An 18,977-nucleotide genomic window follows, 5' to 3' on the forward strand; every position below is an offset into this window, starting at 1 on the left:
ACACATTTGTGTAAGTTTGAGAGAAGCGGGCAAGAAGAAGGGTATCAGCACCAACGGGAGGATTGGACCCATGTTTATTCCCAACCATCCTGAAAAACACATCATGGGTTAAGTCTTCTCTCTTTGGACCAGAGCCTCTTGCAGAGCAGTCGCATGGTGCAATGGCCTGCCCAGGAGCCTGTTAGCAGCACAGCTGGAATGAATGGTGCCACTGCCCCTCACAACTCTTCCCACCAAGGCAGGGAGGAAGGTGGTAGCATTCTCTGGTGCCAGCCCTGCGACTCACGACAGCCCTCAGGCCAGGAAATGTGTGTGTCAGCCCGGACTCAGCATGATGATGAGGCCAGCTATAAGAGCAGGGAATGCTGGAGCAAAGTTGCACACAGCACTGACTCCATCTGCCCCAGCAGCAGACACAGCTGCCTCCCTGGGCAGCCAGACTATCATGGAGGACTTGCACAGCAGCCAGCACAGGAGGCGGGGGTGATGTGTTGGCCCCTTCAACTACTTCAGGTGAGTGTTTCAAGTAATGAGGAACAGCAGCAAGAGGAGGTCCTGGTGTGACTATTTCTAACCAAATCAATACTCCATCTGACCATCTGTAAATATAAAAGCTGTCCTAGAACTGGAACAAACGCTTCTCGACAGCGGAGGAAAGCTTTTTGCTGGCTCTGCAGCACCATCTAGTGCTAATGGAGTAACCACGCTCTTGGGAAGACAAGTCCATTCCACGCTACATCGAATTTACCATGCAAAATCTAAAAAGTGCATACATACCCAAAACAAGCAGATAAATGATACCCCATTTTCACTTTACACGTGCTAGGGCCCACCTCTGTCACTCCAGTTTCTACTGAGTAACCCAAGCTGACTGCACAGGAGTTAACACCCCAACAGCATGCACCTCGGAGCCAGGCCACGCTCGTTACTACTATTCCCATTAGACTCAGCAGATGAGCCAACAACAGCCATATGTTCTTTAACTGTACGTGCAGCCTCGCAGCTGCCTCTCACTCCCATTCCAGGCTGGAGGTTGCACTGCATACACACTGCAAATCATGGCTGAAGGGCAAAGGCAGAGGCACTGAGACAAAGACCCGACTTCCTTCTGGAAAGTGGTCAGATACAGCCCTCACATCCTCTCCAACAGGTACTAAAGTACAGGAAGAGGTGAGCTCAGCTCTTGGGGATGCTGACAATCAGCTTAGAGATTCTCTGCCCAGACTCCAACAACCACAGATGCCAAGCAGCTCTTGTCTGCTCTGAAAAGTTACATCTACTTGCTCAAATTTTATTTCTACTGCTAGTTGTTAGGGTGGCTTCTTTCTTTTTCTGTTTCTTACATCAAAAAAGCTCACTATTATAAACCTAGATGATGAAAAAAGGAGGGTTTTTCTTCCAAGAGCAGCGTAGCTTTTTTATTTCTATAGCTGCTTACTCACAACATCCGAGGGGCGATTCCCATTACATTGCAGGACTTTAGGACCAGATTCTTTGGCCTTCAAGTATTCTAGTCACTTTAGAACAGCAAAAAAGGTGATTTTTCTGCACTGACAAAGTCTCCAAAGAGTTCACAGCCTGAAATTGTATAAATATCTACAGCTTCTGAAATGTTTTCAAACTCCCCATTGGATCTGCATAATGAGAAACCTGCATTCTCATGGACAGAAACTGCTTTGAAAATCTGAGCCAAGTAATTAACTAACAGAACAGCCTTAAAATCCACACTTGTACTTCAGATAAAACACCCTCTTCACAATTTCTGTATGAGATCAGCGCAGAGAAACTCATACATGCTAAGTCACTCATACATGCTCTTGCAGGACAGCAAACACCACTTCTAAAATTATCCTTGCTAGAAACAGATGCTGGAGTTCTAATGGCTGGGGCATCCTACACACTCAACTGACCCTTGGGGGTTGTGGCCTGGGCACCTTTTTTAGCTTCCAGAAGAGCCCAGGGGACACGGGATGCATGTCAGTCAGTATTGATACTCGAAGCACAGTTTGGCACAAGATCCTCTCTCCGATCCCTGCTGCTCCCATTAATGTTCTTGGGCCTTTGGACTTGAGCACATTCAGCTAAACCTTGGAGCATATTTGTGTGTGTGTTCTTCCAGAAGATTTCAAGAGTTTGCTACACATTTAGCCAGACCGACAGTGGAAAGTAACACTTAGTATCTATGACAAAACTAGGAATCTCTATGTCCTCCCATCATTAGAAAGACATTCCTTTTTTAAATCATTTTATGCTTTGCACAATTAGCCAAAAATTAAGGAAGACCAAGGACTGGAGAACCAATTATTTCTATTTCACCTTGCTAAAGACCTATTCATCTCTGACCACCACCCAATATTAATTCTATTTTCTGAATACAAGCCTTACAGGAGGGAATTGATAACACTGAACCACCAAGACGTTACAACAGGCAGAGAGGCAAAACACAGACCTACCTTTTGTTTTCAGTGGACAGAATTGTCTAAGTTGTGTCACCATCTAAACAATGAAATCCAGTCAAAAGGTACCAAAAGGTCAGTTAGAAAAATAAAAGCCACGGGATAAATTAAATAGGCTGTGAACAAACATCTAGTGAATAAGCCACAAAAAGATTGGACACTGGGGACTTTCAACACTCACAGCTGAGACAGTAGGTTCCCAAGACCTAGTCCTTGATCACTTAACTTACCTGCAGTGCTTGGTGAAAAGATCTGCACAAAACAGTCATGTGGTAAACCTTCTTGAGATTAAAACATAATACTCATTTTCAAATGATAGTTCTCAGCAGGACCTGATCAACAACACCACAAATGTGTTAAGTTTCAAGTTTTATTTTTTCTGTTGGTGAAACACACAGCCTCTTCTCAAGAAGCAGCATCTGTAGAACTGTTACAAACACATTTTGCACTCTAATACACTACAGATTTGGAAGAAGAACAAATAAAGCACAGTTTCACACTGCACTTGGGTATATTGAGTCTTAAGTTACAGATAATTTAAAAATCTTCTGATTTTACATACACATTGCATCGGCCATCGCTCAGCCTTCATGCATAATTTAATTTGATTTTTTCTTACAGTCATCACTGGTTTTGGAAACTTTCTTGCTGTAAATGGTACCTTTCCCACTTTAAATCACTTAAATGTTATTTACATGAGTGTGCAAATTGCTTTGAAAGATCAACACGAACACTAACACATAATATACAAACAGCTTCTTCTATAGTTAAACATTTACTGAAAGGCAGTTAACATTCCTATCACACTTTCATTGTCTAAAATAGGATAATAAGTTATATAAAATAGACCATCTTATTTTCAGACACTTCAATTTCTGCAGATTTGGTCTTTGCAGCAACACTGCAATCGAAGATTAAGATCCTACTTCCAAGATTCAGAGAAATCCCTTTTAATTCAATGGCAGCTTAACATGTTTAGTTACTTGTCTCAGATTTTCTACCCTTGACACAGGGAACAGAGAAAACAAGCTGGGTAAGGTGGAAGACAGTCTTGCATATCTATTCTATTTTTTTGGTCAATATGAAAAGTATCTTTTAAGAATCTAATGCAAAAATTTAGGTTTTTCTTTTAAGGGCCTGTTAGTATTACAAGCATGGTTTAAATAAAGACTGCAAGTTCTTGCACAGAAGCACACAAGGTTCACAATTTTTCTTCTTATGCATATTGTCTTCTCAGATATATACAACTGTTCACACGTCCAAAAAAAAAAAAACCCCAGATTCCTTGGAACCATTCAACAAAACTGATTTCAGAATTCAAAGCAGCAGGAAAAGCCTGAAGAAAAGTAGTGTTCCCAGTGCTCCTACAGGTGTGGGTTTTTTTCTACTTGTGATAAAGATTCCTCATAAGAAGTGCATGGTCATCCTCATGAACAAATCCACAAGGCAGAAGCTGAGCAAACTTAGAGTTGCTCCAGTGGTGAAAAAAAGAAGAGTTACAATAAAGTCTCCGAAACCATTTTTCACGTAATACGTGTAATCACAGAAAAGCAACTCAATTCGCAAAATTTCATTTAGAAGAGCAAAAGCTTCTATAGAAATCATCAACAACAAAGGGAAACTACCTATCAGGCAGTAAAGAACCAGAGGGATAGTCTCAAATAGCTTTAAAATCCAGGTTGATTATTACATAATACAAAGAGACTAAACTGCTTTTTGAACACCTATCAAATTGAATAACATGGCTTTTACAGCAGCTCTATCTGCAAACCACAATGTATCTTGTGTGCCCATTGAAATGCTATCTAGTACTATCCACCTCAAGGAAAGTGAGTATTACCCCTCTAAAAAAAAGTTTACCTTCATCACAGTTACATCTGACACCCTGATGTCAGACATGACATGCAAGTCAAATGTATCCTTGATCTTTCTGAAGACATGCAGTTCCTTTATGTGTCAGGAACTGTGTCAACACTTAAAACTATGCTTTTGGTTTACTGTTCATTAAACTTGAGGCATCGTGTATCCCGCACAAGTCTGTCGGATTCCAAGCAATTTCACTCTACTGCAGATGTTAAGTTCTTCTGAAGAAACAGATCACAGGTACAGCCTCTAGTGTCATCGTGAAGTTTTAAACATAAAATGGTTAAACAAATTGAAGAAAATACAGAAAGCTGCAAAACACGTGACAACTTGAAACCAAATAAAAATAGAGAAGACGCAATAAATTTGCTTACTTTGGATTCTGAGATAGTCTGAAAAATAGCTTTTATAAGCTATATTCTATCCTTTGAAAACAGGGAAGAACAAAATGTCTTTGTTGATTAGTAAATAAACATCTTGAGCTCTCATGAACTTCAACATATAATTGAAACAATGGTAAACATTTTCTTTGGCGCTTTATATTCAATGCATATCATCTGCTACCTTCAGTTTCTTTTTTGCTTATGGCATGCTTCAGAAGGATTGCTAAGAAAGGTTTGTCCAATCCTTCCACTTTCCATTTTGTCCACTACAAACATTATGCACACATTTATTTCCAAAGACTTCAAGTCAACAAAATTTGTAGTATGAAAAATGTGTGTGTACTCTCAAGCTTGCAAGATAGCTTCAGGCTAGCTGACTTAGTATTTTTCATGCCCACATGGATACTCCTTGCAAAGAATAAGGTATTAACATTTCCCAGTGGAGTAAAAACCTGTTGAAAATAAACTGAACGCTCCCCCTAGTGCTCATACTAGTGAAAAATCCTGCCGGGCCTTAAATGGTGTTAAACAGGAGATAAATAGCCAGATGAACAATTCTATAGTTGACTAAGAAAACAATCACAAACGTACTACTGGGACTAAAATGTGTCAGCTACTGAAATCTAGCATTTAAAGTTTTGTCTCAGGCTCTCTACTGCAGTGCTTCCAGAGTTTTGGCTTCTTTTAAACTGTGCTTTTAGTAAAAATTTGTCTCAGTTTTTTTCCTGGTCAACTGAAGGCAAGGCCCTGAGGACACTCCTACCAAGTAAAAAATGATGTCCAAAGATGTTTCAAGACAATAGGTACAATCATGCTTCTTCTCATGTATTGTGCCCATAAGCTGCCACGTTATTAGCATTCCCACACCACAATTGCAATGAAGCTTCAGGTAAATCTGGTACCTTTGGATAAGCTCAACATCACAAATAAGTCAGATAGTTAGGACAACCTACATCTGCACCTAGCATAGTCCACCAGAATATTCATCCTCTTCCTCATCAGCATGAGAGCCCACTGCAGCTGGACCTCTTGCTTTGTCTTGCGCAGCATTTGGCGATTTCTTCTTGATTCCACCTCCTGGGACCACCAAGGTAAGACCAAGCTTGGCATACTGACAATAAGAAGGGAAGTTTAATCTCTGTGCTACCAGATGTAAAATCTTGTTGAATTACACTGTGCAGAATTGACTGACATCCCCAACAAACATGCAGGTAACATTCTGTACAGAAAATAGATTAATGCCGCTTTCAAAGTTTATTTTTCCAACTTAGAAAAAAATGCATCAATTAAGTTTATTCTACTTTAGACACTCTGAGAATGGGATGCAAAATCTGTATTGATACTGCTTATTATAGAATAATTCGTCCACATCCTACAGTTTCTGCAGTTCAAGCTATATGTAAAAAACCAACGTATGCAGAGCTGCATACTGAAAAATGACCTAGTAACAAACAGTTCATGTAACAAGTCTTTCAGTAAGAGTAGCACCTTAAGTTTTACTGTTCAACATAGTCAATACTGTCACAAAGTTTGGCCTGGATGGATGTCTCCTTTACTTCACACCTTTCCTACCCTTGTACTTCCTACAATTTACAAGTATAATTTAAAAAAAAAAAAAAAAAGAGGGAGAGGGACACAAGACATAAATACTTTCTTAAAATATAAATTATATAAAAAAAAAGTCACTAATTAGTACCTTACTAAGGAATAAGTGCTGAAAAAAACATATGCATTCATATCAGCTATATGGTATTCCTGAGATGAAGCGTAAGCAGCAAACTGTTCTGGCCCCTAAGGAAACTAGCAGAAAGCAGCTGAATTTTGGTGAAGTTGTCAAACTCAGTTAATTCATAACAAGCTGCTTTTTCACCTAAGCCTTCCCATCACCTAAAAAGAACAATGATGTGGGAATTTAGACTGTCAGGCAGCAAAGTAAAAGAAAAAAGTTCACAGGTACAGGGTAGGATGACAGAGCAAGTCACAATAAATGCATGGACCATGTTCTTATTTTTCTCTACTAGAAAAAAAAAATTTCTCAACCTGAACAAGTAAAAGGTTTATAAAAAAATAATTCTATAGAACTGCCTACTTACATCATTGTCCATGTATTTGAAGAGTGGCAAATTACAGACTTCCGAAACTTGATCCTGATCTTGCTGGTCATATCCTTCTAAAAGTTGCTCTAGTGCTGCACAGTCTTCACTTCCATTAAATCCTGGTATACTGAAGGAAATTTAAAGAGTTCATTATAGGCATTTCAGTAGTCTACTTGACACTCGAATATTCTATCTTTAAATGCTACCAATTAATAGAAGAGCAAGAATCTGATGGAATGCTTATTTCACAAAACCGCTTATAATCACTTTGATTTCTCTGGGTACATGGATCATATCCATAAAATTAAACTTTCAGCATTATTACCTTGCATGCTGAGAACCTGTAATCATAGTCAAGACAAAAAGACTACAGTCAGGGCAATTAGTCGAGATAATAGTCTCATTTCGTCTTGACTATGAAGAGTTTTTCAGTTTTTCATGACTAGCCAATAAACTCTTACTCTGCTTCACATACAGCAACTACAAGTTGAAGAATGGTAAAACAAGAGCAAGATGTCTAAATATTGATCTTGAAAAATTCTTTCCAAAATAAGGTACAATATAACTTACACATATGTTCAAGCTATTCCACTACATGCACAGTTTAAGCAAAAATACGATGTTTCAGTATTTTATTACTGAAGTCCTCAAGAAAGCTGCAGCAGACAGCTGCTGGGAAAGCCTTTTGAAACCAGAGTTAAACATTAACCCAGTTTTTGACACTGGGATTTTCTCCTAGATGTTTGGATTGCCTTCTTTATTTCAATGTATTCAATTGGACCACTTCCTGCTTATCTGTCAGTTCAATCAACTAATTGAAAAAAAGTCACAAAAAGCAGAAACCATGCTGTTCTTTCTCCAAAGTATAATGATGGCAAGTTCTCCTAGATCACCATAACCAGAAATGCAGTGATTAAATGCTGCAAGCTTTCCTTTATCAAAAACATTTGCATTAATCTTTCCCTCAATATAATCACCATACTAGATAGCGTAACTGCTTATACTGGGATGCTGCTGTTGTGCCTTTTGAGACTGCATTCCCTATTTCCATCCTCAAACTGTAACAAAATATTGTAATGACAAGCTAGAATTTAACCTTTAAAGGCCTCCACTCACCACATGCCAAAAAGATTCTGGAAAAAATATCTTAGAAACATTGAGAAATACCTATTTTTTCTTCTAAACTTAACTGCATTTCAAAGAAAGACTCAACCCAAAGCATACCAGCAAAGCAAGCATCCTAGCCGTAACAGTATTCTGCTCATCTTTTAACAAGCAAAAAAATGGGATGAACTTTATAGAGTTTCCATCTCATTTCACCTGTCACACAACTAGTTCTTTACTGCCAACTTTTTCGTTTAGTTTCCTTATGAAGAAGCACTATCATAATTACAGCTGAGTCTGTTAAAGAGTGAAAAAAAACCCTGACAGCCATATACCAGGGAATGCTAACGTTGTACTGTAAGTCAACAGAAGTACAGGTTTAACGTTTCTTGCCAGTTTCAATTGCTCCTTCATAAAGAATAGATCTACATTAATGAAACATTAAGTTTAAAATTTATAGGACATATAGTAGACTTACCTATAGCTTTCCCTCACACATCTTTCTGCGGCAACATAATCATTTCTGTGAAGATGAACTAAGACTTGAGCAATAGTTTTCTAAACAAAAACAAACAAAACCACTTCAACCTGGTGATTCTTTAGAAATTAGTGGTCAAATATGAGAAATATACTGGACTGCTAACAGCGTGGAAAAAAAGTCATTACAACCCACAATGATTCTAAAGATATTGACACAAGAGTCAGAACAACAACGTGAAAAAGTAGTAAGCCATATCCTTAGCTGGTCTGAAATAAATTCTCTCCTATAACACTTCAAATCAAGTAACAGTTTTTGTGGTTTGGTATTTTTTTTAAAAAGATGTTTATTATTGACATGGTGGTTGTTTCTGATAGATAAGAGCATCATGTCTTCAACATTATAGTAGTGAAAAAAAAATCCCAGTTAGAGATTGAGAAAACATGCTCTACCATTAATTCTCATAATTTAGCAATAAATTAATGTCAGATTTCATTAGTTCCCCAAAAAAACTTAAAATGTACTATCAGAAATTGTCTCTTAAGAGTTTACCTTATAGCATGTTGGGTAATTTTCAATTTCCTTATAAATACTTTTTTCTTTCTGAAGAGACAATGCAGCCTCATCTAACCTAAAAAATAAAAAAAAACCAGTTAGGGGTGTCAGTATCAGGAACACAGCATAATGAACCTGAGGCTTATAGTAACCTCATGACATATAGAAATCTGTTAGGGTATAGTAACAAGGTATTCATCTGTATAACGTTATGAAAACGAGGTTTCTCTGAATACCAGAGATGCTCTTAGCCTGCACATATACAAGAGGAACTGGTGACTCTGTATATCTTTACCTTTGCTGTTACTAAGATCTGCTGCTGAGTTTCACTAGTGTTGCTTTTTCTGCCAGGAGACTTGCCAGTGCATTAGTGACTGCAGGTCAAGTTTGGTGTTAGCAATGAACAATTCCACAGCTATAAAAGACTTTCAAGTACTTTCCACAAATTACTCCTGGAAGTGAATAATTTCCTGAAGTAGTCTAAGAATTAGTGCAAACCGTACTATGTCCTTTCTAGCTCTTCAGCAAATGCAAAGGAAACAACGCCTTACAGTCCACAATTTCCCATCCCACAACACAAACCAGGTAGATTCTGGATGAATACAGCATATCCTACAGAAAGTGAACTTTAGTTTGAAGGATGTCTCAAAGAAGAATTAAGTAACAGTATGCAAATCCAGCAACATCAAGGAAAAAAAAATTAAAATCACTATTAAAAATTCAATTACATTAAAAAAAACACCCCAGGGCATAAAGTCATACCTCCGTCCTCTGACTAGAAGTCTTGATGCCTTCCCTAGCATTTCTAAAGCTTGCCGTAAACGTTCTTCATTCTAAGGAAGAACAAAAAGATTCATGCATTCCTACTTCTTTTGCATACAATTAAGATCACCAGACCTTAATCTAAGTATGTCATATGTAACTTACAACAACTGTTAATTATTATGTCAGCATTTCACATACTCGAGTGAAACGTATTGGTGCACCCAAGCTACACCACCAGCTCCTGTACGGATCTACAGAGTAAAGTAACACCAACACAAACTCACTAATCTTGAAATACGTGACACCTGACAAGAACAGCACACTAAAGGCAGCAGGAAAAAGGCAAATCTGCTCAAGAGGTGTGTAAGCATCAAGCAAACTGTTCTCTTTGGTGTGTTTAAGAATTTCAAACTATTTCAGGCTCAAGAACTCAGCACCAGGTACGTTCCCTACACTGTGAGCTGCCCAATTAGAGGCAGCAAACTTGACAACATAAAAAATTCAAATACGGTCAAGTCCCAAACTGAGAAAACAGCAAAGCAAATAGAACTCACAACTTCTATAATCTCCTTCTCTATGGCATAAGAAGCTTTCAGCTTCACTACTCAGGCGGTGATGTGAAAGGAAGGAAAAATAATTTAGAAACTAATCTCAGGTTTTTTCTTAACTTTGTAGCTGACCCTAAACACCATTCATCTTCTTGTACTTTCTGGGAATGGAAAACTGAGGGTTTTTTCCCCACCAGCAAAAGAAAACAAACAACACAACCTCAAAAAACCTAACTTACTTCAAATACTGATGCTGCTTGCTGATAGAGCTGCACAGCCTTCTCTGGGCTCACATTTTCTATTAACCTGCAATAAACATGAATCATTTCTTTAAAGATGAAATAAAAATAATTTTTACCTGAAAGCATAAAAAATGACAAGAAAGAAAATCAATGATATAGTCAAGCCCTGCATGCATTCTAGCTACCAGTACCACAGACATACTTTCCAGCCCGTTCCAGGGCAATAGCTGCTGTATCTGGTGTCCCGTTCTCCAGGTACATCATGCTGGCTTTCTCGATCAGCTGAACTGCTTCAGGGAGTCTCTGCATCTCCTGCAAAGCAAGTCAGAGGGACACTGCGGTCAGGAATTGTGCTTATGTACAATGAAACAAACCAAAGCAAACTCTAACACCTTATTTATCAAGATTCTATTTTTTACTTACAAACTTGTAGAGCTAGTGAAAGTTGACCACCAACTTCAGAGTGTCTAATTGTAAGTACCAAACTTCCACATAAGGCACTCATTTTTTGTAGTTTAAAGCAAAAGCAGTCCCACCTTCCCATTACCCTCTGACATGAGGCCCTCATCTCTCCTTCTACAAAAGGAAACCCATTTTCCCCCCCCCAATTACAAATGGCAACTCCCTAATCTACTAAGGCTGTTGGTGGGGACTATGAGTCAACAGATAAATATCATTTCAATATGTAATTCACTTACATATATTTTTGTAACGGTACAGTGCATAATACCCTTTCCTGTAAACCAGAGCTTTGTAATAAAAACTAGTACATGAAAATACCTTCAGCATCATGCCAGCCTGCTCATAAGCTCTGCAGAGAAAAAAATTTCAATGTCATTACATATAGTGCATTTCAGCAAACTGAAGTTATGCAGAAAAAGTTAGCATGCATCAGTTATCACTTCACTAACAATATTTAATGTTTTGAAGACATTTGAAATGTTTTACTTAATGAGATAGTGCATGTGTAAGATCATCTTCCACAAATGAAGTACTTCAACCATACTCCCCACTAAAAATCTATTATGATCTGAGCCACAAACAATATTTAGATTATGTCATTACTTGCTTGTTTTCCAGTCCTCATTAAAAATTTCTTTACAAGCTCAACAATGTAGAATTTCAAAATGACAAGTTCATGTAAGAGAATAAAATCAATATCATAAGGTAATGAAGAACGTCTAAACCATTATTCCTTCAGATGGGCATTTCAGGTTTTCAGACTTTCCTAGCCTGCACTTCCATTAAACTGATGCCGAAACAGAAAAAACACTTTAATCATACCATCTACTACAGCAATATCAAAATGATAGTTCATGCTTGTGCCATATGTTTCAGACTACTCAGTGCTTCTGTACTTACTTGGCAGCATGGAATAGACTGGAAACAATATTGTCAAAGTCAAGGACAAAAAACAGGAAAATATAATGCAGAAATACTATTAGCATCCAAAAATCTTATACTAGTTTCAGAGCAAGAAATCCCATAAAGGCAAATCAAACCCATTTGTTTGCTGTATTTTTTTTCTAAGGACACAATAGATGCACCTGCATAAAAAGCAGAACTGTATGTATCGTAAAAAGTCCATTTACTTAAAATCTGTTCCTGGTTACTACACACTACAAGTACTGTAACAGTCTCAGAGTTGCATTTAGTTTATGCTGTCCATCTGTAGGTATTTAAAAACTGTAATAATTTCTGAAGGAGTACCTAGACATCTCTGATCAGCATCTTATCAGGCCAGATGTTATTGGAAACAACACAGATTTTCTAACCAACAGCATTCTTTAGTTTTCCTACTCGGAGCAAACAGGAAGAGTCTTTTAAACGACAATTTTGTTAGACTGACAAAATGTGCAAAGGTATTCGATACATCTTCTATCAATCCCCATGATGTCATTTCAATTAGCAACTAGTCAGCTTCTTGGAAAAAAGAATAACAATAAATGAAAGGATACGCTTTATTATTTTCATGTGCCTCAGCTTCCCGTAAACAGGCTTCCCTTGCCTGGTCAAACTGCTTGGCATTCTTAAAAGCAACAGCTGCAAGAAATCAAATAAAGTTCTTATTTACAGCTCATCATTTTCATTTCTTCACCCCTTCTGCTCAAGAATTTAGCCATCTAAAGATGCAAAGAGACTCTTTAATGGTTAGTTTACCAAGCTCTTCCAAAAAAAAAAAAAAAATCCCAAGACAGTCCTCCTTCCTTCATTAGTCACTTAGTTACCATTAAAAACATTTATTATCAACCACACTTGCATACCATCAGTGTAACACACAGTGTGCGTAATGTGTTCATTTGGATTTTGGAACTCATTAACTCTGTATTTAAACTACAGAACAGCAGGAACACATATAGTATACAGTTTTCATCATTAAAGGTTATACAAAAATCAGTACAGCAGGAAGAGAAGAGTAGTATCATCAAAGCACACCTATAAAACTTCCTCAACACAACCACTTCAGGGCACAAATATGTATTTCTACCTCCATTAGACTGACAGGATACCAAAGTAGGAATCAACTAGTGAGAATCTTATATTCAGTGTGAGCCTTGCAGTGGGAAAACAGGAAGAAAGATCTTACTATGCCTAAAAATCCATGATAGTATCTCTCTCCCTTACTGAGACAGTCTTTTTCAGGACATACTTCATAAGACGATAAAAAAGTGAGGTTTTAAAATCAGCTCAAATAATCGTTGTTTTGTATGTAAAGTCATAGGATTTGGGAATGGACAAGTGAAAGAACAAAATTCTTATTTTTATCACATGTAGTAATAGACAATGTAGAAGTTGTGAGGTTGAAAAAAAACTTGTTTTGACAACTGTTCTAGATCAAGCATCATCTAAAATTTATTTTACAGAGCTACCAAGAGTATTTTTCTTTGTTGTTTCATCTTACGTCTTCACAACAGTTTTACTTACACAGCAATGTACTGGAAACATGTAAAATGTTGAGGGATTAAGCTTAAAGAATACTTTGAAAACATAAGGTATATGGCCATATTTAGAGTCATACATACCTGCCTTCCCATATTCAGTAGCTGCACTGTCATAATCTGGTTTCCACTTTAAGAAGCCAGTTTTCAGACTGAAATGCAAGAAAGACAGATCTGTTATCAATTAGTAAAGATTTTGTGTTTTACATTCAAGGCACTTCAGACATATTTAAAGCTTTAGACTACCCCTGAAAAGGATGAATTACCTATATGCCGATTCTACGGTGGCATTACTACTGCAAAAATAAATGTCAGCATCATTCGTAACTGCATCAAGTACATTCCTCGCCCTAACACACTTCCACTGTCCCCAGAGTCTCCACAAGTCCAGCTCCTCAACAGTTAAGAAGTCAATAGAAAAAAAGACTTCCACCTACGCCAATACACTATCTCAAGGTTTCTAATACCCTGATATCTGACAGGGTATTTTGCTACATCATCCATCGTGACATTTCCAACGTTGCTCCACAGTAATTGTTTGCTGCTGAGAATCATCAAAGACTCTCCGTTACACACACAAATGACAGAATTTACTTACCAACACAAAGACAAAGGCCCCCTATCATTCATATGTCTACAACAGATCGTGATACTAAATGGTGTCACACATATAGACATAAGGATAGGGAAAAGTATACATTGCAAAATGAGGTGAGTCATCAGACAATGTTGATTTCAATATTATGACTTCCTCACTTCTAAAACAAATATAAAGTTATCAAAACGTTACAGTCCACTTCCATATTTCTTGTAGGCAGAGACTTCAGAGGCAACACATGCTTAATTTGGAAAAACGGTTGTTTATAGACTCTGTGTTGGCTTTATTGTCTAACTTGGATGAAAACCACAGTACATATCTCTAAAGGAAGCCTTTATTTTGTGTTATTTTCATCGCAGGCATAGTCTCAAATGCATCGAGCTGAAACAGACAATACTTCAATCTGCAGACAATTTGAGTTTTATTTTATTTTGAATGCTTTCCAGGTAAGTTTAAATGAATTGCACTGAAAAGCACTTTTGGCCAAGTAATTTCTGTAAAATACTTGCATTAATTTTATTATTCTGAGGAAGTCTATCCTCTGTGACAGTTTATACTTTTGATCTATCAGTTCTGGTTGGTGCGTCACTATTCTTACTAAAATTATAGCATCCTTGGATTAGTCAGCTCTATTACATCTATACTGTAGCCTGTGAAATTGAAACTTATAAGCAAAATGGCTATATTCTGCATTAAAATACATATTTAAAAGCTATTGTATATCAATGTCAAGCATTTGAAGCTAATGTCAGCTCAGGTCTTTGAGGCCATCTAAAAAGAAACCATCACATATTTTTTGTAAGCGTGAAACAAACAAACATACCACCTCAGAAAACTTAAGCACTTTTATTCCCTGTAAGTCTCTTCTCTGTTCTCTGGCTTATCTTTCTCCCTTTAGCTTTAGTAGAAGAGCAGAAGTGATTCCACCTGCCTTCCAGTTTGAGTCAGAGCAATAAAGAATACATGGCTTTTAAGGAAACTGTGTTGGCTTCAGGCCTCTGAATCGCATAGCCTCACTGACATGACTTTTTAGGTTTAGGGCCGCTTCATTCTCCTAATTCGGGGAAGAAGGGTGTTCCTTCGCACCCGTCCCCTGCGAGGAGGGACCCTGAGGTAGAAGCAGCCAGGTTCTCCAGCTTCACCCCCCGCGCCGGCCTCTCCCAGCCCCGCACCTCCTCCTCGTTCACCCGAAGTCACGCCGCCGAGCACCCGCCGTCCCCACCTCAGCCCCTCAGCGAGGCTCCCATCACCTTCCCGCAGGTCGCCCCCTGCCCGCCACCCCGCGCACGGCAACATGGGAACTGTAGTTCCCACAGGGCCTCCACATTCCGCAAGAGCGCCGGCTAGAACTACAGCTCCCACCAAACCCAGGGGTGAATGAGGGTTGCCGAGATGCTGCGCTGGGCCGCCAGGCAGCAGCCTCCGGGCTCGGAGGCCGCAGGAGAGGGTGGCCGCGAGCAGCGCTCTCGGCGGAGCCCCGCTCTCGGAGGGGGCGATCCCGCGGGGCAGGAGAGCCGGACGGGCCTGGCAGCCCGGCCGCTCAGCCGCCAGACACCGCACCCGCTCCACAGCTTCCCGCAACCACCAACCCCCCTCCCCTCTGCTCACTATTTCTCCGCTTTGGCGATGTGTTCGAGCGCCTCGTTAATCTTCTGCGCCGCCATTTCGCCTGCGCGGCAGGCCTGCCCGTGGGCGCGCACCAGCACTTCTCCACTTCCCTGCGCTGCGCCTACGGAGCGCCGCGAGGCTCACGAGCCGCCAGGGGCGGGGCAGGACGCAGCGCTCGGCCCTTGCCCTCCCCAGCCCTTGGCCTCCTCAGCGCGCATGCGTGCTGCCGGCTGCCCCGGCGCGGAGGCGGTGCTCCGTGGTGCCGTACAGAGCAGAGTGGGTTGTAGCTCGATTCGCTGGAGGGGGACGGGGTGTTGCTCAGCCCCTGGTAGACCCGAGTGCGGTTTCACCTGTTAGGGGTTGTGCAGGTGAATGGTTACCCACAGGTGAGGGAGCCTGGCACAGACAGCCCAGGGAGGCCATGGTATCTCCTCTGCAGGTTTTCAAAACCCGCCTGGACAGGTCCCTGTCACTTGACCAAAGTGAATCTGCCTTAGCAGGGGGGTTCGACTGGATTCTCTCTAAAAGTCCATTTCAACCCTGACCATTCTGTGATTCTAGCTCTCCGAGTGAGGCACCAGCTTTCTTGGGCACTTCTACCTTCTAGGATTCCATTCCATGAGATTCCTCTAAGCAGGTTTATGAAGAGGCCAAAGTCAGCTCTCCTAAAGTCCAAGGTCACAATCCTGCTTTGTGTCGTGCTTCTTCCATGCAGGATCTTGGACTCCACCATCTCATGGTCACTGAGATGGTTGATCAAGGTTGCCTCCAGTCTTCACATCCCCAACCAGACCCTCCTTATTTGTCAGCACAAGGTCTAGCAGCACACCTCCTCTTTGCTGGCTTCTCAATCATCTGTGACAAGAACTTGTCATCGACATTCTGTAGGAACCTCCTGGACCGTGTGTGCTTGGCTGAGTGGCTTTGCCAGCAAATATCAGGGTGGTTGAAGTCCCCCATGAGGACAAGGGATTGTGATTGTGACGCAGCTCTGAGCTGTTTGTAGAAGGCTTCATCCACTTCCACTTCCTGATCAGGTGGTCTGTTGGAAACTCCAGCAGTAGTATCACCCACCCTACTCTGCCCCTTAATTCCCATCCATAAACATCCATAAACCCACACCTCATCTCTGCCCAGGCAGAGTTCAATACAGTCTAGTTGCTCTCTCACATAAAGACCAGCTCTACCCCCCCGTCTTGTTGGCCCATCTTTCCTAAAATCACAGCAGATAGATCAAAATAGTCCTTACCAGGTAACTAATATTAAGTTGTACTGATCAAGATAATAGCCTTTGCAAAGAATATCCTGAAACACTCAGAATGGACACGCTAATTAAGTTGCTGAAGAATAGGCCAACTTGGCAAAGAGAAGCAAGGGCTAGGTACCCCTAACTGAACTACTGTCATTATAATGCTAAAGTCACACTCACAAGTCAAAAAGATCCCTGCCCAGGTGAAGATCCTTCCCGCAGGCATGCATAGTAGTAGAATGAACATGTAAGCTGTATTATAATTGCATGCTAATCACCAACCGATCATTGTAACAGGAATCGGATGAATTCCGTTACTTTTGTGTATAAATACAGGAACATTTGACAGGGATGCTGGCTTTGTGACATTACCACCTAGCACCTGTCTCTATGCAGACATGAAATAGAACAGTATCTCAACTCTGTGTATAAATTGGCTTGTTCCACACAGGGCATGAATCCACTTTTTGGACAACAATAGGAGTCATTGAATGACCATACTCGTTACAGGAATCATTTCTGCCTTAAATAGTTTTCTGGCAAGTGCTCACTGGTGGCAGGTAGAAAATAGAGAATTCTGTGATTGGAGAGACTCCTGTGTCACCACATCTGTGTTTTCTTTCCCTTACTGTGGCAGCCCAGATAGATCTGGCTGTATAACTATGAGCTTACTGCAATGCCTTCCAAATAAATTTACATTGAGTGGGACAATGAAATCAGAACTGTGGCATTAAAGGACAGAATAATCTCAGAGTGTTCTTCTGAAGCACCCAATTAATTACTTATTGTTCATGTGTTTGTGCTAGTGCTCCTGGCCTGCTCTGTTCCAGTGAAACTACACATGTGCACTGTCTGGTTACACTTTATACAGGAATGACCAGATGAAAGATCTCCAAAACTAGTATTAAATGAAATAGGATATTCGTGGATAGTTTTTATTTAGTAGACATCAAACCTCCAGAGATTTCACATCTGGAAAGGATCATATCACAGCATCTGGTGCTTGGCTGTGAATTAGAGTTTTATGTTGAAAAATTACCAGGTACAATGTGAAAAAATTTAACAGTGATAGTAGTTGGAGAGACAAACTTTTTAAACTATAATCTTACAGGTTTTCTTTACTAGGCATATGTGAACTCTGTGAAATAACTGTACCAGTAGAAGCCATTGATTATTAGCCAGTCCTTAGCTGCCCATTGCTATACACACCTTACAGAGGGCTTCTGTCTTCTAAGCATTTCTTCATTGCAATCAAAGGCATCAGGTTATCAAAAATTAGCTGCGTAACCTAATACATCTTATTTTGTCTGAAATGTGTTTAAAAGCACCTATAGGTGACTTCATGGGGCTAACCTCTGGCAAGAGGCTGGAGGCAGGCAGCTGAGGACACCACCTTCCACCACTATGGCTGTGTCCACCCACAGCTCTGGGATGAGTATAGTCTGGGCTTCCTTCAGAGAGCTATTAGTTTTAAGGGACTATCAGTATGATCATAGCTAAATTTGTTTCCCAGTTGTTGTGAATATGTCATGTTCAGAAAGTCAGGACTGACTGCAGTGAGTTGTATTTTAAATCATCTGCCAAATCCTATCTGATTTTCCACTGGATCTGAACGGTGAATTTAAGTTTTCCCAGATCTGAATTTCCCAGCTTTGTCTGATACCCCTTTTTGGCAGCAGAACATGGAAAGTTCTACCTTGTTATTTATTAGTGTCTGAGTTGGAGTCATTACTACAGTAATAAGAGCTATGCCACCATGCTGAGGAAATTACCTGTGAGGAAGGGAAAGGGATCTGCATAAACCTTCTCCCAGGCAGACTACTGACAGATTGACTAAAATACATTTTGGGCCTGTTATATACACAAAAGTGTGTTCTGTGATCACTCTGTCACAGTACCAGCACCTTACTGCTCCAGCACATTTTCTTTTCCTGTCTTCAGCATTAGGTCAATGTAATTGATTTGGCTGGTGAGACATTACTAGTTCCTGCCTTAATGGATATGCCAGAAAGCAAACAAATAGCTCTGGGGGCAGTGGAATTAATAAAGACTGTTTTTCTGTAGATTTGTGTCTCCCTGCTGATTGTCTTTAA

General features: G+C 40.0%; 1 protein-coding gene across 1 annotated transcript; it reads right to left on the reverse strand.

The window, feature by feature from the left end:
- Positions 1–2,812: 2,812 nt before the first annotated feature.
- NAPG (NSF attachment protein gamma) lies at positions 2,813–15,778 on the reverse strand. The gene is made up of 12 exons (XM_061995794.1): positions 15,636–15,778; positions 13,514–13,581; positions 12,449–12,533; positions 11,853–11,870; positions 11,271–11,301; positions 10,693–10,802; positions 10,488–10,554; positions 9,698–9,768; positions 8,933–9,011; positions 8,381–8,460; positions 6,796–6,925; positions 2,813–5,813 (listed from the first exon to the last, which is right to left on the reverse strand). Exons 1-12 carry the CDS (start codon positions 15,689–15,691, stop codon positions 5,664–5,666), a joined length of 945 nt encoding a protein of 314 aa, XP_061851778.1. The 5' UTR covers positions 15,692–15,778; the 3' UTR covers positions 2,813–5,663.
- Between the last annotated feature and the right edge of the window lie 3,199 nt (positions 15,779–18,977).

This window comes from Colius striatus, chromosome 4, assembly GCF_028858725.1.
Source record: "Colius striatus isolate bColStr4 chromosome 4, bColStr4.1.hap1, whole genome shotgun sequence".
NCBI classification, from domain to species: domain Eukaryota; kingdom Metazoa; phylum Chordata; class Aves; order Coliiformes; family Coliidae; genus Colius; species Colius striatus.